The sequence below is a fragment of the Lytechinus pictus genome, chromosome 18, assembly GCF_037042905.1.
Source record: "Lytechinus pictus isolate F3 Inbred chromosome 18, Lp3.0, whole genome shotgun sequence".
NCBI lineage: Eukaryota > Metazoa > Echinodermata > Echinoidea > Temnopleuroida > Toxopneustidae > Lytechinus > Lytechinus pictus.
Genome location: NC_087262.1, coordinates 15,577,733 through 15,602,308, shown reverse-complemented (window position 1 = coordinate 15,602,308; position 24,576 = coordinate 15,577,733). Strand labels below are relative to the sequence as shown.

Sequence of the window (24,576 nt, the reverse complement as noted above, 5' to 3'; positions counted from 1 at the left end):
CATCCACTCCCACCACCCATGCACCCATTGGGCCTCCTAGGGAGTGTTTTTACACTGACAGATCAATCTGTCTCAGATCAGATGAGACAATGTGCTTCAGTCCTAATTCGCCATCTTTCGTCATTATCCCCACCAGGTCCTCTAGGGACCATTTCCATTACACCCATTTCGCTTTAAGGCTACCATAGATCCTGTCAACGACACAGACACCGCCAAAAAATGCTGTCTTCTTTCCGCCTCCAAATTCCCCTTTATCCCATTTCGTTTGCCTTCCAATGTTTATTTAAAGAGTATGCGATATCTTTATTTAAGCGCGCCGGACTTGATGGGCTCAAGTTATCGCATAGTCTTACATACAGAATGATCTCTAGACATGATAATGTTTTGAAGATGCTATCGAAAAGCCATAACGTTTTTTTCATCAAGACAGTAGTCGAAGGGGAAAGAAGTGAAAAGGGGAAAAATTTAAGAAAAATATTACACTGAAAATTGGGAAAGGATAAAACAATTAACGGAAATAGGCCTTTGTCAGAACTAAAAATATCACAATATCATTTACGTTTTTTTTTTTAGTTTGGCCTCCACAAGCTACCAGGATTTTTATCGATATTAAGAATTAAAATGAGAAGCAAAAGAAAATGTTAAGAAGGCACATAGAGAAAGAGGGGTAGATAAAGGAGAGAGTGGGATGAAAGGATAGACAAGGGGTAGAGAGTGAGAGAGAGGGGGGAGGGAAAGAGGAATTAGAGGAGAAAAGGAAAGTTTTGAGGCTAAATTTTGCAACATCTTACCAATCAATATTATGACTTGATCGTATACGAAGTAAACTATTTTGAAGAGGCAATACAATACATTCATGACAAATCGAAATATCATGAGCAGTAAAATGATTATGATTGCGTGGGAAGTGATGTAGTCTAATCCCTAAATCATGTAGATAGATTTAAGAGCATTTAGCTTTATTTCAAGGAGTGATTCGAAATACGCTGGTATGTTTTCGAGTTATGAGTCATCAATACCGGTTTTCGAGTCGTGCTTCATGACGTACTAACTATGTTGTCGAGTGTAGATAGCATGTAAATCTTCCTGAAAACATGAAATGTTGGATTTGAAACAATGACAAAACACAACAACCAACTCAGTCGAATGCTCCTTCTGTGCGTACCGAAGTGCATCATTCGCTCCGTTAAGCGATTTCCAGGCTAGGCTTGTAGGTGGAGGTGGCGCTATACATGGGGGGAAATGAGCGACCTATCCGCCCCGATTTCACGTTATGTATGTGTAATAATTTTATTATTCATGTCCTTTATCGTTTACTGTCTTTTCAGATCTTGGTAGACATCGGGCAAAAGAGGAGGTCTGTGAACGCCTTGGCTCGGACAGTCAGGTATGGAGCCAAACGGGACCCTGAACGGGACCCCACTGCAGCTTGGTTCTTACGGCGACAAGGATGAAAAGAAAGCCATCATCTCCACCGACCGGGATCGCGCCAGATCCCGGTGGATCACGGTGGAGCCGATCCTGCTCCTCATCGCATTGGCTCGAAAGGCCATGGTCATCACTCGTCTCCAGTATCTCAAACACCGCATCGGGGAAGAACACCATTACAGCTCCATCATCGCCAACCTCTCCGTGGCTTCGCTATGTAACGACGATAATTACACGGACACCCTGGAGGACGAGATACAGCAACAGACAGCGGTTTGGAGTTTATACCTCTACGCCATGTCCACATTTCCCGCGCTTTTTACGACCATCCTAGTGGGCGCTATTAGCAATCTGGCCGGACGGAAGGTCGCCATGATGGTTCCTTGTCTTGGTTACATCATCCAGTGTGCATTATTTCTTGTAATCTCCTACGCGCATTTACCCCTCTGGACATTCTTTGTAGCTGAACTAATGCAGGGAATATCCGGTGGGGTGGCGCTCCTTTTCGCCGGTGCGCATGCGTACATCGCAGACACCACGGAAAAGCGTCAGCGGACTTTACGCATCGCCGTCACAGAGGGCGTTTACTTCTTTGGAAACGGTGCCATTCAAATTTCAAATGGGTATCTCATTTCGCGGTTCGGATACGAATCTTCCTATTGGTTCTCATTAGTGTTACTTGTGCTCGCGTTCGCCTACGCCTTATCACCGCACCTCCTCATTGAAACAGTGGACGAGGAAACTAAAATGAGGACTAAGCAAACTACTACGGTGAGAACAATCGTATGTACGGCATGTGACCTTTTCAAGGTCACGGAAGGGCGCCGTAATATGAAATTAATAGCAGCTGGAATGGTGCTTCTATTTGCACTAGTAAGTGTGAGTGGGTGTCAAAGTGTAGTTGTGCTGTATGGCCTCGCCAAGCCATTCTGTTGGTCACCGGTCGACGTAGGATTCTATACAGCTGTTTCATTGATACTTCCGGGAGTAGGTGAGAAATCTTCAAAATCGAAAACTATAATATTAAACAGCGCCATCATAAGATGAGATTGCGACTTCAATCATTGCGACTTCATTGATTACTGGGCGTTGTGGCGTGCGCCTGTAATCCAAGCTATGTGGGGAAGTTACAAATTGATGCATTATGTTCGAGCCCTGGTCACGTCTTTCGGATGGTGACGTTAAAGGTCGGTCCCAGACGTAAATAATCATCTGATTGATACACGTCTGACAAAACTCGAGTACACACACACACACACACCCATAGATCTGTATACAGATCAGTGTCTTGTATACAAGCTGAAAGGCCATATTTAACATCTCTATTGGAAGATTCCCACTAAGCTTTCAAATGAGAGAGGATGCTTTATGGGTCCTCATTTTGGCCTTTCATTCCCCGCATTCATCTAATGATGGCGCAATGGTCGACGTATCAGCGTATACATTGTCGCTTTAAAGCTTCCCGTTCAAAGATTTATAAGTTAGAACAAGACAAGATCAACCATTCGTTAGGGCCAACGTAGCATAGTACAAAGGCAGTGTAAACGTCAACCAAACGTATAATAAATGTAGAACAATCGCAGCGTACACGTACTATTGACGTAGTGTATATGGATGGATACGTATTATAATGAACGGATGTTATGTACCTGGGGGCATTTCATAAAGCTGTTCGTAAGTTAGAGCGACTGGTAAATCTTTCTTACGCGGTAAATAATCACCAAAAACATTTAATGGTGAATATCATTTACCACAAGAAGGATCACCAGTCGTTCTATTGGTTGGTTGGTTGAGTTTAGTGTGGAGATGGCGCTATCCATCGATATCCGATGATTTCCGCCAATAAAACAGCTTTATGAAACGACCCCAAGTACTGTTTACGTAGTATGAACGTAGTTTATGCCTAGTAGTACAAAGGAATCAAAACATTCGTATCAACTTGATTTTGGCATATTGATTATCCTGTTCTTATTATCAATTTTTTGTGTGTTTGTTTGTTTGTTTTGCAGGGTCTCTAGTTGGGGGTCAGTTTGTCTATTATTTCAATAACGATTACTGGATGATGCATATAAGCCTCATCAGCGCCATGGCTATGTCCTTGACAACGGCTTTGGCGAAGACTACTCCAGTTTTGTACGCAGGTAAGAAATGAAATTCAGCCAAAATTCTGTTTACTGCATTGACTATACCTATTAGTGACAGTACGCCGATATTTAATTGATCAAGGTGAATTTAAGTAATTGAAATGTAGTAGCCATCGGCCCATTTCCCTACATTATTATTGTTTCTAAATTAATGAAACTTGTAGTTGCTGCAAGAAATTGACACAAAATAGCTAAAAATTATGCAAATATCATTATTTTGCTTGGATATGGTTGTACAAATAAATATATTTTAGTAGCAGCAGATAGAAGAGAGTTCATGGCATCTTGTAACATCAAAATGTCAAAAAGGTCACTTTTTTATACTGCATTCCTATACCCTCACCGTTTATCCAAATGAATTAATATCTGTATTTATTCCAGAATATCTCATTATTTCGCTTTTCTCCTCCCTTCTCTTCCCAAATAATTTCCACCTTCCCTATCAGTATCACGTATGTACAATTTCCTCTGTCTTCATCTCGGACCTCCTCTACTTCATTTCCATTTATCATTCTACACGATATAATATATGTAAAACAAAATGTTCATGTCAAGTGAATGAGGTTTATCAATAATTATTAAAATTCATTTCAAGAAGAAAGTAAGTCTTAACGCTTTAAAAAAAACTTTTTTATTATTTCTGGTCATTTGTCAGGTTTGGTGGTAGGTGCAATGTCCAGTTTTATCGCACCGCTTGTCAGAGGTCTTATGTCCAAGATGGTTGGAGAACATGAACAAGGTATAAAAATCAGTAAAACTGACTATAACCCCAGCTTATTGTGAATTGTGATATCTTTAAGATGTATATTACCCATCAATTCCTGCTTTCTGGAATGAATGTAATGTCCCACAGAGTGTTCCACAATATTTCACACACATTGTTCCCCAGTGTGTCCCTCAGTGTGTTTACAGTGTATCAAAAAGTGTGTTTATAGTGTGGCACACAGAGTGTAACACACATTGTGTTCCACAGTGTATTTACAGTGCGTTCAAAGTGTGGCACTGATATTGTATCTCACAGTGTGTTCCACGGTATGTTTACAGTGTATCACACAGTGTGTTCCACAGTGTATTTACAGTGTGTTCATAGTGTGGCACACAGTGTATCACACAGAGTGTGTTCCACAGTTTTTTTACAGTGTGGCACACAGAGTGTTCCACAGTGTGTTTATAGTGTGGTACACACAGTGTGTTCCACAGTGTATTTACAGTGTATCACACAGGGATAGCGTGGCACACAGTGTGTCCCATCGTGTGTCACAAAGTGTGTTCACACTGTGTTTACACTACGTGTCCAGAGTGTGTTCACAGTGTGGAACAAAGTGTGAAATACATCATAAGCTATAACCTTATGAAACTTATTTGATCTAGTATCAATAATTGGTCTAATCACTATATTGTACAATTATTACCTTAGTATTTGATATGCGGATTTCATCTATCATGTCTATTTGGTTGTCATTTTGAATTACATGAATGAGACCAAGATACAAAATGGCTTATATAAATTGGCAATAACTTCATAAATATAATTACCAGACGAATAGGAAACGATCAAGTAGGATGCACAAATTCAATATTTTTCTATTGTCAGTTCTATAGGGGGACCGCGTTTTCTTTTAATGTTTTGTCCATCTGGATAATGTTAGCATATACATTTATATTAGCAAACAGTTTTGTTTGGATCTCGGCAGATTTATTGATTTTTCAACTCACCTGATGGGGAAAACCGCCCTCTAGCGGTTGAACTCTGCTTTCTACATAGAGATTGAAGTTGCCAATCATCATTTTAGGCATGGCACAAAAATCGATTCACGCTCATGTCTTTCTTTTTTTAATAATTAACAATCTTAATACAGGTAATAGACACCCACCCCACCCTAGTGAACATAAAGAACAAAATGCGGGTAGCTGTCAAGATAACTCTGCAGGGGAGGGATTGGCATTTGCCGTTGCTCCCCCCCCCATCATAAATGGACATGGGAATAAAAGATTACTGTCTAGATATGTGACAGAGTATACATTTGCATTAAAAAGCGCACATGGCTTGCCTTATCTCGCGCTTAGATCTAAAGTAAAGAAATTATTATTTTTTGGAGATGAATGACTTGTGCGTTTTGACGTTGTATTTCGCTAATCAGGATGTTTGATTACAGATACATATTTTCCCATACTTCCTTTTTCACGCACAATCAATGTAGACCTTTTTTTTTATTCTCCACCATAAACCGAGCATCAAGGTAATTGAGCTTAATTTATTTTCTCTGAATGTGATTTATGATCCTCTAAATGCTTCGATTTATTTTCATGTAGTAACCTCGTAACTCATTGCCATGGTTCATTAATGTTACATTAATTTTATTGACGAAATTCAACATCATATCAGATCGCAGACGTATGTATTTTTTACGAAATAGTAAGATCAACGCAGGGGCGGATCCAGGATTTTCCAAATGGGTTGGAAAGCATTTTTGTTCAGATAAGTCTGACAAGCCCCCCCCCCCCCCCCCCGCCAAAAAAAAAAAAAAAAACACACACACACAAAGCATAAGTTCTTCACTCCTGGGTGATTTATGTCACGGAAAATTTGACAATGAAAAAGAAAAAGGGGGAAGGTCTTCACTGAAAATATTCGTATTGCTATCAAGGGGGGGGGGGGGGCACGTGTCGGATGTGGCCTCCCCCTGGATCCACCATTGGATCAATGTATTTATTGACTTTGATATTTCAAGATTAGAATTGAGCTTAAGGAAAAATGTAATCCATGGCGTACTTTTAAGAATTTAGCCTCGGGGCTGAAGCCCCGAATGAGACACTTTGCATCGTATAGATTGGGTTATAAAAGGGTACAACTTTTGATTTTAGCTGAAAATGGGGCACATGCTCCCTACGAACATCCCCTACCCCCACCCCATCCATGCGTTCTTCCCAGAGGCGTATGGTCTAAACTCTCTAAAAAAATCACAAGAGAGCTAAGCGAGTGAGCGATAATGTTGACCTTATTAAAATGAAAGTTTAATTTTGTGATAGAAATTGACATAATTTTAAGCGCATAGTAATTATCATGTCATCTTTTCCCCCCTTTTCTTTCATTTATTTAATTTTTGTTTTTCTTGTTTGTTTCTTTATTAGTCTTGGAAATTGGGGTCCAGTGGCAGTGCTCCCAACCATAGGCGGCGGAAGCAGGGGGACCTGTCCCCCCTAAATTTTTAGTTGATAACCTTTTTTTTTTTTTTTTTTTTTGCTTGTCAAAAAAAATTGGTGGTCCCCCCTAATTTGTTGGCTTCCGCCGCAACTGCTCCCAACCTCAATTTAAACGCCAGTGCCGCTTCCATAACTAAGATTATGTATTGTTTTTCCCCTTAAATTCCATACCTACAGTGTCCGTCTTCACCTACGCTGGGTGTGTGGGAAACACCGTCAAATTTATCGCCAAGGTCATGGCTTTCTCCATCTACGCAGGAACCGTCCATACACTCCCTACCTTAACATTCTACGTGCTCGGGTTTGTTGTGCTTATTCCCATTGGCATCACATGGTAAGTGACGTCACAGGGGGGGGGGGGGTTGAGAGGGGTTAATGTCGTCACTTGTTTTTGTAGTCTCGTGTTTTTTTTTTAATGGGGTAGTGCTGTTCTTGATGTTGTTTATGTGGTTTGTGTTGCTTTGTGCTTTTGTACTTAAAGATTATAAACCTATTAATGATATTTGTAATCCAAAAATAACCCGTTTCTGCAATTGAATTTGATGTTTAATATTTACATGCTTACAGTTACCCCCCCCCCCTTTTTCACTGACGTAAGATTGAATAAGAATATAAGAAGACCTAAATGATATACTTCCACGAAAAAGAAAAGAAAAATGATAAAAAAATGAACTACTAAGGAAACGGTGAGATTTAATATATATGATTTTACGAAATTCACCACGAGATTGCTTGATTTTCATCTTAGGGTTTAGATATTTTCCCCCATAATTATGATGTTCGGTACCCTCAGTTTTTTTTTTTTTTTTTTTTTTTTGGGGTGGGGGGCGGTATCTCATACGTCACTAGTGGTCGACGTTATTCCTTCACTCAATTCTGACAGTATAAGGACCCCTCTGCAGCAAAAAAGTTGTTTATATTCATCAAATATCCATACTGCTTAAGAGGCGTGATATATATTAAATATCATAAGATATTTTTAAAATGAAACTACACACATACAGCTTAAACACGTAAAAGCGTGAGTCGGGTTCACATCCAGTTAATCCAGCCTTGTTTCGTTGGATTAATTCAAAATGACGGCCAAATGGGGTTATAATTAACTAGAAATGTCCTTATTAATTTATTTGCTAGCGCCATTCATACCATCATGAATAGGACTGGTTTTATTGTGATATATTTATTGAAGGTTTTAGTTTTATTAAAAGCCGCGACGACCCTAATTATGAGTCATCCGCGTTATGAAAATAAAGCGCGACCTCTGTCGTTGTGAACTAATTGAATTTCATATAAATAGGACGCTCACAATGGGGTTCTCCACATTTTTGGCCTCGTTCCTTGTATTGTATTTTAATTACATATTTTCATTTATTGCTTGAATGAAAAAAAAGAGGAATGAGGAACCAGCAAACATGAATGAATTCACGCCGTTATCATTTTCTATAATTATTAGAATAGTAGGCGTCACGTTCGTTTGGTCAGGGACAATAAGAGACAGTGTTGGCGACGGATATTTTTAATTTAACAAAATAGCATGCCTGTTATGATGAATAAAATGATATAAAATTGAGGGGTGCATTTCTCGCCCCTCTACTGATCAGGAAGTGGAGAGCTCAATCTGCATTATTGTGTATCATATACAGGCCCCTCTATGATCCAATACGAGAACATGACTATTGAGCAAAGCGCGTCAAATGGGGGCGCTGTTGAACAAATCTGTAGCAGACTAATCTCTTATTTCTGAAGTAGGGAATGCACCATTTCGTGTCCTATCACTGTGGCAACTCTTCACCAATGAGGGGTAATTTAAAAATACTCACAGTCAATGTAAGAGGGCTAAGAGATAAAGTAAAAAGAAAGAAAATTTTTCAATGGTGCAAAAGGTCAGGAAATGTAGTATTTTTACAGGAAACATTTAGCACACAAGATATTGAAAATAGTTGGAAGGCTGATTGGGAAGGGGAGATGTATTTTAGTCACGGGAGTAATCACAGTAGGGGAACTATTCTCATGTTTAAATCGAATGTTGATTTTGTGATAGAAAAAGTTTTAATAGACAAAGGCGGAAGATATATTATAATAAAAGGTAAATGTCAAAGTGAAAAGTTGATACTAGGAAGTGTATATTTTCCAACAGGAGATAAAGGAAAGGCCCAATGTGATTTTCTTTCTGATTTGGACAAAATAATTTCATCTGTATTTAGTGAAGAATGCTCTCTGATAATTGGGGGAGATTTCAATTTAAGTATAGACCATGACTTAGATTACATGGGTGCGAGAAATGTTTCAAAAAATAAATACAAAGATTTATTAGGTGATTTTCTTGATAAGCTAGATTTGATTGATGTTTGGCGTAAGCGTCATCCAAATAAAAAAAAATTTACTTTTAGACAGAAACAGCCATTTGTTCAGAGTAGATTAGATTACATTTCCATCTCTTCGAAATTAGAGAAGCTTGTAAAAAAATCTGACATCTTACCCTCTATTACACCTGATCACGCTGGGGTCTGTGTAGAATTTAGCAACTTGGTTGAGAGTTTCCGGGGAAATCATATTGGAAGTTCAATAGCAGCTTATGTAATGAGAAAGAATTTGTAGAAGGGATAAAAATTGAGGTTTCTGAAATAGAGGGAACCTGGCGAGACCAAATAAATAGTAAAATTAAATTTTGGGATTTTATGAAAATGAAACTTAGAGAATATATTATGAAATTCTCTCGTAAAAAAGCAGCAATTAGAAAAACAAAGGTTGAAAAATTAGAAAATGATATTAAAGATTTAGAACATCATTTGGTTACTAATTTTCATAATGGAATTCAAGATGAAATCGAATCGAAAAAAAGTGAATTAGAGCAGCTCTTCGATTACTCTCGTCAAGGATTAAAGGTGAGGTCGAGGGTGGAATGGTCCGAAGAAGGTGAAAGGAATTCAGCTTTTTTTGAACAATTATTGAAATCAAATAAAAGGAAAAGCGTGATTAAGGAGATATACAGTGAAAACGGGGAAATTTTGTGTGATAGCAAAGATATTTTAACCACTATTAAGAAGTTTTATGCGCATTTATATGAATACAAAAATAGTGATAGTGCAGAAGATATTGACAATATGTTTTTTAATGAATTGCCCAAGTTGAGTGAAGAAAATAAGGATTTTTGTGAAGGGCCAATATCATTTGAAGAATGCTATCAAGCGGTAAAGGAAATGAAATGGAATAAGTCACCAGGTAATGATGGTTTTACAGCTGAATTCTATTTTACGTTTTGGCCAATTTTAGGGAAATTTATTGTTGAAGCATTTAATGAAAGTTTTGATACAGAAATGTTATCAAACTCGCAGAGACAGGGAGTAATTACCCTAATTGAAAAGGATGGAAAAGATCATTTGTATATGAAAAACTACAGACCAATAACACTTCTTAATGTAGACTACAAAATATTGTCAAAAGTTTTAGCTAAAAGGGTAAAAGAGGTACTAGGGGACATTATTCATTATGACCAAGTAGGGTATGTTAAAGATAGGAATATTGGAGAGGCAGTGAGGTTAATAGACGATGTATTCTTTCAATCCTTATATCAGCCAGTAGGATTTGTAATTGCTGTAGATTTCGAAAAAGCATTTGATTGTATATCACATAGACTTCTATTTAAAGCATTGAAATCTTTTGGATTTGGTAATGTATTGTGCTCTTGGGTTAGAATTCTTTATAATGACGTTAGTAGCTGTGTGATGAATGGGGGACACTCAACTGGATATTTTGAGGTTAAAAGAGGAGTAAGACAAGGAGATCCCCTCTCTCCTTATTTATTTATTATAGCTATTGAATTACTTGCTAATTCTATTCGAAATGATCCGGGTATTGAAGGGATTGGGTTTGGTGAAAGAAAAATAAAACAAGTATTGTACGCAGATGATTGTACATTGTTTCTAAAAGACACGTACTCAGTTAATAGGGTGAAGAAAGTATTCGGAGAGTTTGAGAAATTGAGTGGTTTGAAAATAAACATGGATAAGACAAATTTTATGTGGTTGGGGGAAGAATGTGATAGGCCGGTTTTACCTCTGTTTGGACATAGAATGCAATATATACAAATTTTAGGGGTATATTTTTCACGAGACTCCAAAATAAAAGATGACCTAAATTATAAAGAAATTTTGAGTAAAATCAAAAGATTAATTGGATGGTGGAGGCAACGAGATCTGACGATGTTTGGTAAAATTAGATTGTTAAAAATGCATGTATTTTCAAAATTAAATTATGTTTCTTCTCTTATTTCAGTTCCTCAAAATATCTTTAAAGAAATTGAAAAGATTTCTTTTAATTTCATTTGGGGTGGAAATGACAGAATAAAACGGAAAATTCTATATCAAGATTATTGTGCAGGGGGACTCAAAGTAACTAATTTTGAAGTTTTCATTAAAACTCAGAGAATTATGTGGATTAAAAGGCTGCTGTACGGTGAGAAATATTTAGGTTGGAAAGTAACCTTTGACTACTTTTTTAGATCATTGGGAGGCCGGAGTATATTTCTTTGTAATTATGATGCAAATAAAATGGACTTACAAGGTATACCAATATTTTATAAAGATATGTTGAAAGCATGGCAAGATTTGGATCAATGTAGAAACTTTGAGGAAAACAAGATCAATCCTGTGATTTTTAACAACAGATTTATATGTCTTCATAATAAACCGTTTTTTGATGTTGAACTCTTTCGGAAAGGTATATTTCAAGCATCAGATATTATTGTAGGAGGTCAACTAAGACCAGTCTCATATTTCCATAACCGGGGTTACACTGCTGATAATCTGCTGATGATTCAAAGAATTTTTTCTGTGATTAAAAAAGAATGGATACAAAGTGATTTTATAGTTATAGATAGTGAAAATTTTCAAATAGAACTGAAGATCTTTGGTTACCTACATAAATTTATGGATTTAAAAGCCAGATATATATATAATTACTTTATTGAGCAATTTCAAAAAGAGTACACTCTAAAGGTTTATGATGGACATTGTGAATATGATCTTGGAATAGGGGAGTTGAAAGAAACCTTTACAAGATTGAAGAATGCTTTTATATGTAGTAAACAAAGGGAGTTTCAGTACAAACTATTACATGGGGTAGTGTATACAAAAGAGAAGCTCTTCCAATTTGGTTTTGAGTCAGACAATTTTTGTTCTTTTTGTAAACAACAGGTAGAAACATACCAACATTTATTTTTAGATTGTTTAAAGGTTAAACAGTTATGGAAGGAGGTCATCAAAAAGCTTCATTTAAAGGAAGTTAGGATTGATGATTGGAAAACAATTTTCATCGGTCTATCTGGTAAATGTGTGAGAATACATGCAATAAACTGTATAATCTTTCTGCTAAAACATATAATTTTTATTTCCAGAGAAAAGGGCGAACCACCGTCCGTACAAAAAACAACAGATATGATTAAAGGTTACAGAAAAGAAGAATATAATATAGCCAAGAAAACAGGGAATTTGGGAGTACACTTAAGAAAATGGGAACAAATTGGTGCATTTCTTTGACTTATCATTTATCGTATTCTATTTTATTTTATTTTTATTTTTTTCTCAATGATACAAAGTTACAGATAGACAGACCAGAACGGATGTGCTACCTGTTGATGATGTGTGTGCGTGAGGGTTTTTGTGTGCGTGTATGTGTGTGAGGGTGCGTGGGTGAGTGAAAGATTATATATATTTAATCTTCCTCTTAAAGGAGCATAGAGTTTCATGAAAAAAGTAGTTTATTTGATTTGACAAAATATTGAAATAATTTTATGCTATATTATGTACTTTTTGGGGAAAAGTTATAAAAGTTTTTTTTTCACATTGTCATAGAAGATAAATTTGGCAGTTTAATTTCATTTGTAATAATTTTTAAAAATATTTGTAATCTCATTGATATTGATATATTTATTTGTTTGATTGTTTATTGATTGTATAGATGCAAAGAATATTTATTTATATGAATTGTGATTGTCAACTTATTGATTTGAAAGAGGAAGAAAATAAAATATTATTCAAAAAAAAAAAAAACTAATCAAGTACTAGTACCGTATAGTACGAGTGACACGAGAAAAAAATAAATCATCGAATTGCTAGATGTCCATGCACGGTATTAAAAAAACCTCGTTAGTTTGGTGTTTACCCTACTGTTAGATAATCATTTATGATTGCGACCTACGGGAATATTAGAATGTTAACGGATGTGGACTCGTGGAGTAGAAACGGGAAAGAATCGGATAAGAAACGAGCATAGATATAAGATGGAATTCATTTTCAAAACCATTTTTCAAAGGTGCAAAGAACATCAAATTTCCTGTTTTGAGGAGTGGGTAAAAATAATTGCCAGAGGTTATGAATTTGGAATCGAGATCCATCTTTTAACAATCACTTTCCGTCGTAAATGAATCACCTTTTCTTCATAAAAACCCATAACTATTTACCCGACTAATAGTAATAATATTCCCTAACCCGTCCTATTTCGAACCCCCTCCCGCCGCCCCCCCCCCCCCCCAAAAAAAAAAAAATCAGGATAAAAAAGTTGGAAGACGGTGACTTATTAATATTTTACTGGTCTACCAATAAAAATTATCAACAAGTTAAAGGGTTTACCGTACACGAGTTTCAAAACAGGTTTTTTTTTTAAACTGCGATTAAATCTAAATGTACCCCGTCCCCCACGTGTCGACGATGTGTTTTTGGCTCGTCTTCATTTTGGGGGTGGGGTCCGGGAGAGGGTGCTATTTGGGTCCCCCTCCTCAAAGAACTATAGACGGAAAATGGGTTGGAGATAACACCCTACGATATGGCTGTAGAATAGATAGACAGCAAACCTGGCCGGAACTTGCAAAATTTTTGAGCAATTACCCATTTTTACCAGATTCATTAATTGGTCAGTAGGCCTACTGGTACCGGTACTATAATTATTTCTATTTTCATATAGAAAAGGTCTAGATCTAGGCTACAATCCACCTCCCCATCCCATACCCACCTTTCAACTTTTGAGGAATTCCAAGGACAAAGTCATGGACCCCGCGGAAGGCTTCTGCTCCCCCCCCCCCCCCCACTTTTTATCAAAAAAAGTCAGTGATTTTTTGCATGGTCAGCCCCCCCCCACTTTGTCTTTGAATACCGTTCTGCGGGTGGTCTTTTTTTTCTTTTTAGTTAGATTTTTTTTTCTGAAATGCACATGCCCCTTGTCCTTGAAATCCAAACAAATTTATAATTAATTTATAGTTGGAATATCTCCTGCCCAATAACGTTTATTAAAGAATAGTGAAATTGTAATTAGGGTAAACCGGCTAATTCAATTCAACCTTCACCACCCCCCCCCCCCCAAAAAAAAAGAAAAGTTTAAAATTATTCTACAAAATAGGGTCTTAAGAGAAGTTTAGGGAGAGGAAACTATTCGATTCTTTCTTGTATTTTAGGTGGCTCTGAAAAGAGCCGTTTGTTATCGTTATTAGGAGACGATAAATTTAAGCACGCTCGCCACGGATACGGCGGGCAAGCTGGATGTCCTTTGGCATGATGGTGACACGCTTGGCGTGGATGGCGCAAAGGTTGGTGTCCTCGAAAAGACCGACCAAGTAAGCTTCGCTGGCCTCCTGGAGAGCCATGACGGCGGAGCTCTGGAAGCGGAGCTCGGTCTTGAAGTCCTGAGCGATCTCACGGACCAGACGCTGGAAGGGGAGCTTGCGGATGAGAAGCTCGGTGCTCTTCTGGTAGCGACGGATCTCACGGAGAGCGACGGTTCCAGGCCTGTAACGATGGGGCTTCTTGACTCCGCCTGTGGCTGGGGCGGACTTGCGAGCTGCCTTGGTGGCGAGCTGCTTGCGTGGAGCCTTTCCTCCAGTAGATTTGCGGGCGGTCTGCTTGGTACGTGCCATTGTCGGTTCTTCAGATATACAACTGATAAGTTTCAAATGGACCGCGCTGGTATTTATACTGCGAGACTACTCCTCTCCGATTGGTCAATTACATTATCTCCGGTCATTGGTCAATTTCGCTACGGCCAACTGCGCTCATGAATAACGCAATAAACTCGCGGCTCCGTGGCGTGGAAAAGGGACCACAAAATGTATAATATTTCACTTTTCAATGTAAATTTTCACATTTGTATGATTTGATACAATACAAAATACATTTTCACAAGAAACTATTAAGTAAATGCAGACATATATCGAAGGAATTTCGAAATTTTACGAATAAATTTATACGAATCGCTCACCAATTGATCGTGCGTTTCATGAATAATTTATGAGTTAGGCGGAGCCGTCTTTTCGGCAATGCAGATTTGAAAATGGAAAAGAAAAGTACAAATTTTTATTTTGTTTTGTAAATTTTTATTAGATATTTGAATCTATACGATGTATAATGTGTTTTTGCATTGACTTATTAATAAAAAAATTAGAATCGCTTCAATTTTATCGTAAAATACACAAATGTATATACCGAAGCTGCTCACCGAGCGATCGTGTGTTTATGAATAATTCATATGAGAGACGGTACCACCGTAAGCAAACGGCGTACGGTTTATTGGCACAATTTCCTCTTCATATGATTTTTACTTTTGATTTACCTATATATTAGCGTGATTTGTAATCAACATCATTAGATCATATCAAATTCTCTCTACTTTGGTCGGTAAATTTAACTGTGGCGAAAGAAATCGGTCCTGCCACAACTAATGAATATTCACGAGATTACCCGCGAGTGAGCAGGCGGGAAAATAGCGAGCGTGACGGGTCGCTTGGTTTGCTGAACAAAGGAAGTTTTGCTCGGTCACTCACGTTCGCATACAGGTTATAAATAGGACTGAAATACGAAACAGCTTCAGTTTGAAATTCATCAAGCAACAATCAACATGTCTGGACGTGGTAAAGGAGGAAAGGGACTCGGAAAGGGAGGCGCCAAGCGTCATCGCAAGGTCTTGCGTGATAACATCCAAGGAATCACCAAGCCAGCTATCCGTCGTCTTGCCCGCCGTGGTGGTGTCAAGCGTATCAGCGGTCTCATCTACGAAGAGACCCGTGGTGTTCTCAAGGTTTTCCTCGAGAACGTCATCCGCGATGCCGTCACCTACTGCGAGCACGCAAAGAGGAAGACCGTCACTGCCATGGATGTCGTCTACGCCCTCAAGAGGCAGGGACGTACCCTCTACGGATTCGGAGGTTAAGAAGTTTCTCTTCTAAACCCATCAACAAAACCGGCTCTTTTCAGAGCCACCAAATATCCAAGAAAGAATTCATTGACATTTGTCTCTTCCACCATTTTTTTTTGTGGGGTAAGGACGTAAGGTAATGGGGCTTGGTTGGGGCTGGAATTCTAGACTTAGGGTGAGGTTAATCGCTCTTATTCAAAAGAAAAAAAACTGCGCTCTCCCACCTCTTGGTTATATCATAGCTCCATGGTTACTTATATTATGATCAAACATTTCAGCAAGGCCTCTAACTAAGTCTAACATAAACTAGCTAGGCCTAGCTTGACAAATGTTTCGTCCCCCTATTTCGGTAAAATACACCTTTTACTGTAGTCTAGATCTAGACTAAAAATCTAGATTCTATAGACGGGGAAATCCACCGTTTCAAACGTTTGGTGTAAAAATGGTAAAATTGAGAAGGTTCGAGGAAACATTGATTTTGGAGGCGAGCAGCTTCTAAAATCCCATATATTGTTGGAAGTAAATACAAAATTTGTATATTTTCTTTTGCTCTTTACTAGTATTTTGCTTTTCAAACTGCCAATTCAAACAAAATGACATCGATCTGGTAGGGAAGGCCTACTTTTTTGGGCCCCCCATTTTTTGCTTGTCAATTTTTCCTGCAACAAATAACCTCGAATTGGTAGTGAATATCTCTTTTAATTTTTTTTTCTTTTCAAAAAGTTCCTGGATAAGCACATGGGCTCATAAATGAGAGAGAGAATACTATTTAGACTTTTTATATTACATAATGGGCTGCTCTATGACGTCCCAATTAAATCAATAACACTAGGCGCGGATCCAGGGGGCACGTGCCCCCCTCCCCTATGAGAAGCAAAATTAAAATTAATGTAAAAATGCCATTAAAACCGAAGTTTTTCCCCCTCTTTTTGGCTTGTCAAATTTTTCCTCCGAAAAAATTGCCCCCCCCTTGGAAAATCCTGGATCCGCCCCTAAATAACACCAAATAAAAATTATGAGAGTTCAGATTTTTATCTGATTTCAGATTTTTTTTGTTTTGATTTTCAGCTTAATTTCAGCTTATTTTTTGCCTTCTTCTGTACAAAAAGTATGGGAGCTCTTTCTATTTCAGACTTTTTCAACACTCTTCAGCTTTTTTCAGATCTTTTTATTTGTGACCACTCACACCCCTGGTGGTACCTGTAATTATTTTCTGTGTATAGGATATTCGTTGTACCTGCAAGTGAGTTCTTTTGTTAGAAGTAAGTACATATTGTGAATCATCAAATCAAGAAGAGAGGGGTTGTCTGTCATCTTAAATTTATGTTTATTTCATGTTTGTTATTTGTGACATTAATTTTCATACTACACCGTGTGTTTTTTCATACAGTGTGTTTCTTCATCATGATCGTACACATGCAACGGGAGTCTGTGGGCAAGGGGGGGGGGGGCAATGGTGGCAGTTACCCCCCCCAAAAAAAAAAATCAATTTTTATTGAAAGCTTATTGCAAATTTTCAGAAAATAATTGCAAATGATCAGTTGATCGCTTCGCTGCGCAAATATTCACGAATATTTAATTTTCCGGTTTACATACATGACATAGGGGTGAAAGAAAAATTATTGTGTACGACCATGGCACACCGTGAACACACAGTTTTTATTTCATAAATCTACATGTTTATTATGGTTTTTGTTTTGTTTTACACAATTAAAGTCTTTTCCAATAATTTAGTTTTCGTATTTTCAATGTCCCTATGGGTTTTGTTCGGAGTATACAGTGCGTATCAAAAAAAAGTTTACACTTAGAAAATATCCTGTAAAATTATACAATTGTAATATCCTGAAGATTTTTCCACATTTTAACATTGGTACAGATCCATTTAAGCAAATGACGATATCTGTCGCAAAATATTTCCGCTTGAGAGAGCACCACTTACTTTTGAAAAAATGACTTGCGCAAAACTTTGAAATAGATATGGTCATACAAAAAGTTGACAATATTACAGAGAACAAAATTGAAGATTACAACCATTGAATTCACATTTCTTTGGTGTAATCCAAAGAAAAAAAAGAACGCTTCAAAATTACACGACGTAATTCTTTAGGTAGTGTAGTAAATAAAAGAAGACCTTAATCATGAAGAACATGTGGAATTTAGCTAGCAAAATTGATTTGAAGATATCTTTTACCTTTTTTAACTTGTTTCCTTGCCCAAAACACTTCGAAGAGTGCATTGCGCCCCACCCCACCCCCCCCCCCCCCACACACACACCGAGGCCAACGTGACGATATTTGCTTTACACTGGAGCTGTGATTTACGTGAAATGGCTTAGGCCTAATTTTCATTTTGTTAATCATTGTCAAGCTTGGAAAAAGTGTGGAGAAACAAGTATTAAATAAAAATTGAAATGTAAACCCACTTTAAATGATAAAAACTTATTGAAAAAATGCTGGAGATGTCTGATGTAAACTTTTGTTCAGATTTAGTTATGTCCTCAGATCTAGCTGGCACAAAAAGGATAAAGGTTGTGCTTACTAAGTGTTGAAATTTTATTTTGGGTGGCAAAATTGTTACAAAATGCTGGAATGTATCCGTTTTATTTCAATATTGACTAAAAGTGCAAGGGAAATGTATGAGAAATGTTTCGCAGGGTAAGTTTGATTTTGCCCTTTCCCCTTGACACAGCGTGAAAACAAGCATTTCTGCGCAAACAGAATTTCTGCGAGTTTTACAAAACTGGACAGTGCTCACTCAAACGTAACATTCTGTCAAAACTTTTACTTTCATTAGATAGATGAGACCCAAACCCAAGATTATATGTGAAAAAATTACCCACATGTTGTATATTTTTTAATTCCCAGGGCTTTTTCAAAGTGTAAACTTTTTTTGATACGCACTGTATAACTGCATAAAATAAAAGGGACTTTACTTCAGATATTCAGAGGAGTAACCAATAAGAGAGAACAAATATTTTCATGAAGGACAGGGTTTAGAAAGCTGGCCTTCTGCTAAATTAAGACTTTCAATTTCGTTTTTAAGCAGATATCATGATCCATTTTGTTCCTAATTTCTTTATGATATCGGCTTCAATTTATTTTTAACTTATTGATTTACTTTTCAATAGATTTACAACGTTATTTCCACAATTTTTCTGGCTCCTGTTCTCTCCAACAATTCCTCTGTACATTTTTCTCTATATTTTTTTTGTTTAGTCATGTTAGTATAGCTTCATTCTCAATATATTTTATCTTTCTAGGTCGCTGCCTCTCTAAAATTAGATCTGATTAACTCATATTTCAAGATGAATCGTTACATATTTTAGCCTCTGCGGAATCATTGGTATTTCTATTTGATTAGGTTATTCATTTACGATTCTGGAAGTTCATTATGAGAACTGATTTTTTTTGGGGGGGAGGTGGTTGCTAAAGACTATGTAAACTCCAAAATGAAATACACGACTGCTAAGAAATTCCATAAAGTGCATTTTCTCGAAAATTTTACAATAATTTTTATAAATCTATTCAATATCCAAATTAGACAAATTATCCTACTTATCATGAGACTCTAATGAGAAAAATGTATATTTTCAGTCCTCATGGACCATTGAAATAATTGGAGTTTATAGTGCCAAATAGGGCAGCTGCTTGCTTTTGACGAAATGATTTTTTTAACTTGAGAACAAAGAAACAAAGAGTAAAAATCCTGTTGAATTTTACAAGAATCTACCATATTTTGTTAATTGATTTAATATTATTACGCTTTAAATTTAATCCAGTATGAAATCTTTTTAAAAAATCTACAATTTTATTAATCAATTTATTATTATTGCATTTTTTTTCTTTACAGCGGCCTCCAGTGTATGAAAAACAACAACACAGATTATGACGAGTTGGGCGAGGATGGATGTAGTGACAAACTGGAGTTAGTGAAAACGGCGCATCTTGAATAATGACTGTCGCAAAATCAGTTTGGATTCTATATCATGTTCAGTATAGTCTAGCTATCCTTGCCTGACATGTCATTCATTGACCTCAACATCGTTTCGATTTTCGACGACAGGCGCACTGATCCACTCAGAGAGCAAATTCGCCCGCCTCTAGCTTCCGACAGTTCGGAGGGGGCGGGGGGGGGGGCAACCCCTGCATTATTCTTCGCCCATCCAAAGCTAACATCGATGACGTCAGTGGGATTTTAAATAATTTCCCTCATGCGTTCTTCAAAATAATAGTGTCATATTTTTCTTTGAAAGTCTAAGAACAATGAACCTGTTGATTTTTCCTTTTTTTCGATGCATGTTTGCCCCTTATCATTCAGTGTGGGGCTCAAAATCTATACAATTTTAATTCTTGATGTTGAACAACTGGTGGAAGATGTGAAAATATCTATAAAGGGAATTTCGAAAAACAGAATTAAATAAAGAGATATGATTATAATTATCAGCGGTTAGGGGGCAACCACCCCCATAATTTTTCTAGAAGTGAAAATAGGAGAAGAAAACGGAAAATGACACTTTTAAATAAGGAAGTAAGGAACTATATAATTTAGTTGAGAAAATATGACATTACTTGTCTTACGCCCCCTCCCCCATAAAATATCCAGCAGCGTTATGTTGCTTACAATGAAGATAAAGTTTTTTGTGGATTTACAATAAAAATACTGATTTCCTAGATAAATTCTTGTGATGAGGAGTAATTTTTTCTTATTTTTTCCTATTTGTTTTAATTTCATCTTATAAGACAATCGCAACAATTTAGATTATATTATTATAGTCGTTGTATACAGTTTTACTGTTATGTGTGTGATGCTAGAAAAATTTTCTAAGAGTATTGTTTGGGGATAGTTTTCATTATTTTTTTGTGTGATTGTTATGCTTATCATTCAGATTCAGATGCAATGATTTTAAACAAATTCTTCAACAACTCTTCGTGAATTTTCACAATTTCATCAAGATTTATGATGTAAGATTTTGTTCATCTAAATTATCTGGTCCGATTATGATATAGCTATTACTACTATTATTGTAATTTATTATTATTATTACTATGGTTATTATTATTATTATTATTATTATCATTACTATTATTATTATTATCACCATTATTATCATTATTATTAATATTATTATTATTATTATTATTATAATTATCCTTATTATTATATTATTATTATTATTATGGGGGAGATCATATAATAACATATTGTTGTTGATTACATTAGTTCCTGCATGAAGGCTTTCAGTCCATGTTTTTTTTTATTTAAAACTGTGACAAACAAGAGGTGGTGTGAAATCAGTAACGATTCCAATTTATCGAATTCCATTATACAGTGCATTCGCATTTATTTTTGTATATAAATCAATCTGATGTAAATACTATATACTCAATGTAAATTCTTGTATATATACTCTCTTAATGATATCGATGATAGGAATTTTATGACACATTGTATTTGAAATTGTATGTAAAGTCAATTATGAATATAGTATATTTTTTGTGTATATGAGGCTATTAAGAATATTAAGAAAGTCTTTAGATCTCTAAATTTCTTCATAACTTTTTATCAAATACAAACATGACAAAAGCGATCATTGTGTAAGTATTATGGATAATTGGTGAAAAACTATTTTGAAATGTGATTTCACTCACCTGTTCTTGTAAATATTGTAAAAATTACTCCGGTTCATAAAAAAGTCCCCTTTTCGTCGAATTACTCAGACAGGAAATTTTTAATATCATAGGGCTTCTATGGATTCTTAATTTCTGTATACAAGACCATTTACCCCCCCCCCCTTCCATTAGGTCGGATCATACGTCTTTTGACTATAATTATCTGTCGAATCACGAGCAAGAAAGAAAATAAGGGGGCCAGGGGCAGACAAGAAAGAAATTCGTGTGTACCGCAAAATCGTAATTAAGGAGCTGGGTACAAGGAACAAAGGATACTTAGAGCACCTCGTGCAACCCCCCCCCCCCCCCCCCCCACCAGCACCACCGTGTCACATTGGGCAATCAGTTTAGGGTGGGCTCGACAGAGGGATATATACACCCTTCATAATCTCTGTATTTGCCTCTCAATCGTATGCATCTGGGCACATTCATGCAGGCATGTAATGTAATATTAGTAATTTTTTAAAGTCAAATCTGGCGTCAGATGTCCCCGAATAGTGCCAATTCAATGATGAATCTGTTTTTAACATCGATGAACGTTTGAAAATTTAAAGGATTGAATTTGCATTATTTAAAAAAAAAAAACCATATCGTGCTCAATCGTAAAACAATTATTTACACCAATATCTATAATACGCGTCGATCCATTCATGTCGGCTCGCTGTAAATATTTTCCTAGTTGTAAATTATCAGAAATATATTTTTGATGATTTTAGGTGGTTTGATGACAAACTATGCAAATGTTGCTGGTTTTGAAGAAACCTTTAGAATCCATGACTCGCTGTAGCCTAACCTGAAGCGGTTTAAAGTCCAAAAAAGTACTAAATTCAGAGCTGTGCATTTCAAAGAAAATGATGATTCCAAACAAGTTGTAGCACAAACCTATTTATGTTTTCACTATTTTGTAGTGTGTATAGTACGTACCGACATTTACATTCTCAAAAGTTTGCGTTAAATTTATGGAAATTTTCGTTCCTTTTTTTTATTCAAACTTGCCGGGTTTTTTTTTTGCACTCAGGTATATTTTCGTAGATTTCCTTTTCTTAGGACCTGATTATTTGTTCAATATTCTTGAAAATATTCCGATCTATTGATAAACGTAGCTGAAGATTGTGCTGAAGATTGTCTGAAGCTTCTGATCCATTTATTGTCTATCTGTCGTGTAGGATTCAGTTCTCAATTAGTATTCTGATTGCATTGTTGTTGTTATTCTCATTGACTTTTGAATAAGTAACTATAAGATTTATTTAACTCAAATCAAATTGATGTGAATTTGAAGGGAATTTGCTGAGGTTATATTCCATCATGTTCTATAGGTAAGTGGGTTTTCGTATTTCTAAATATTAATTTTGTTTATGAATATTATGATTATGTACATTATAATTCAAATAAAATGGTTAAAAGTGTAAAGTGTATGTCTATTCGAGGTTAGGGGAATCTAAAATAATTATCAAAGATTATTTATTGAAATCAATGCAAGTTTATAAATTATAATTATGAACATAACAATAAATTTTATGGAAAATATATAGTTATGATAATCATGATAATTGGGCCTATGTACTGATTCGAACCAATGCAATATTTGTTTATTCGACGATATTCATGAATTACATTAAAAGATATTTTATGTTAAAAGTTTGAAATATTAAAAAAAATTGTTCAGTTTGATATCATCGTGATTCTGATCCTGTAAATCCAATGCTAAATAATGTTCCAAAAGCTATGAGTATGTATATTCATTTTGAATGGTATATTAATGTTATAATCGGTAATGATTTAATGTTCGTTTTTTACAATTATCACATTTTATTAGTTCATCCATTTAATAAATCGTATATTTCCAAGATTTGGTTTTTATTAATAATGTTGAGACGTTAGACCAATAGACACAAGCTCGATCGGATTATTCCTTTTAATCTATTTTACCATGATTGAATATAATTGGGTTATTGGTCTTGGAACATATAAACTTCATTCAGCCTACTAAATTTTATATGTGTTTTGTTATAATCTAAAACATTAGGATCTAAAGTAAATCCAGATCCGATTTTGTTAGAGACCAGTCGAATTTTGAAATAAGAATTAAGTCCTAAAGAACCATTTTCAATCTGGGACGATTCGAATACGAATCTGCAATATTCGAATCTAAACCAGAAGTCGACTGTTTTTTTCACAGCTAATCAATTTTAAATTCATGTAATTTAGAATTTATAAAATCGTTTTTTGTGAATCACTGGCTATTTTTTTTTTCTTTGGTTTTAAATAACTTCAGCTATGCCTGATACCTTGTATGCGGCTTGTATAGAAAGCTTAATGGACTGAAGTTAATTATATTGGATCAACTATGGATATCCCCCCCCCCCCCCGCTATCATCTAGGATTTAGTCTCACTATCAGACCCTCGACATTAAAATCATGATGATACACGGTAACAATGCTTTGAAATTAATTGTGCTGCATTTCTTTTTTAAAAGGAAATAAAAACCATCATACCTCAAAAAAGGGACATGATGATCTATACGCACAATGAGCACGTGATGAAAACATTAATTACAGTACCCTGTTAATACTAAAATATACATTGTTCAGATGTGAAGAGCTCGATATGTCGCATTGATAAATAAATTCTAGATTTATTTTTCCGTCTCCTTAAAGGCTTGTGTTTTATTACTCTTTATTTCCCTCGATCATAAGTTTATTTTTTGTGTGTTTCAAAATGCACATTCATGACAAGCATGACAAGTACGCAATCTTGGGAAATAGGAGTTGAACCTTTTTTACCACAGTTGTGAACATACTATGTAGCTAAAATTCACCCCTCCAATTTTCAAAACATTACGCAATGCTCATGACGATGATGACTCATGTGACGATGGTGGTGGTGGAGGTGGTGTGATGATGATGATGGTGATGATGATGATAATGGTGATGATGATTATGATGATGAT

General features: G+C 36.1%; 3 protein-coding genes across 3 annotated transcripts; 2 read left to right on the top strand and 1 right to left on the bottom strand.

Annotated features, from left to right (window-relative positions):
• Positions 1-1,326: 1,326 nt before the first annotated feature.
• On the top strand, positions 1,327-8,626 carry LOC129282215 (proton-coupled folate transporter-like). Its single transcript, XM_054918144.2, has 4 exons — positions 1,327-2,419; positions 3,438-3,569; positions 4,228-4,311; positions 6,954-8,626. Exons 1-4 carry the CDS (start codon positions 1,390-1,392, stop codon positions 7,112-7,114), a joined length of 1,407 nt encoding a protein of 468 aa, XP_054774119.2. The 5' UTR covers positions 1,327-1,389; the 3' UTR covers positions 7,115-8,626.
• Positions 8,627-14,243: 5,617 nt separating this feature from the next.
• Positions 14,244-17,430, bottom strand: LOC129282216 (histone H3, embryonic). Its single transcript, XM_064113253.1, has 2 exons — positions 17,157-17,430; positions 14,244-16,991 (listed from the first exon to the last, which is right to left on the bottom strand). Exon 2 carries the CDS (start codon positions 14,680-14,682, stop codon positions 14,272-14,274), a length of 411 nt encoding a protein of 136 aa, XP_063969323.1. The 5' UTR covers positions 14,683-16,991; positions 17,157-17,430; the 3' UTR covers positions 14,244-14,271.
• Positions 15,637-20,828, top strand: LOC129282218 (histone H4). Its single transcript, XM_064113254.1, has 2 exons — positions 15,637-15,966; positions 19,806-20,828. Exons 1-2 carry the CDS (start codon positions 15,660-15,662, stop codon positions 19,820-19,822), a joined length of 324 nt encoding a protein of 107 aa, XP_063969324.1. The 5' UTR covers positions 15,637-15,659; the 3' UTR covers positions 19,823-20,828.
• The last annotated feature ends 3,748 nt before the right edge of the window (positions 20,829-24,576 follow it).

What these genes read in the sequence shown, in the direction of transcription:
- LOC129282216 (XM_064113253.1), bottom strand. Translation starts at nt 14,682, where the DNA reads ATGGCACGTACCAAGCAGACCGCCCGCAAATCTACTGGAGGAAAGGCT.
- LOC129282218 (XM_064113254.1), top strand. Translation starts at nt 15,660, where the DNA reads ATGTCTGGACGTGGTAAAGGAGGAAAGGGACTCGGAAAGGGAGGCGCC.
- LOC129282215 (XM_054918144.2), top strand. Translation starts at nt 1,390, where the DNA reads ATGGAGCCAAACGGGACCCTGAACGGGACCCCACTGCAGCTTGGTTCT. An exon ending in ATTGATACTTCCGGGAGTAG is followed by an intron (nt 2,420 to 3,437) that starts GTGAGAAATCTT and finishes TTTGTTTTGCAG; the next exon opens with GGTCTCTAGTTGGGGGTCAG. An exon ending in TACTCCAGTTTTGTACGCAG is followed by an intron (nt 3,570 to 4,227) that starts GTAAGAAATGAA and finishes GTCATTTGTCAG; the next exon opens with GTTTGGTGGTAGGTGCAATG.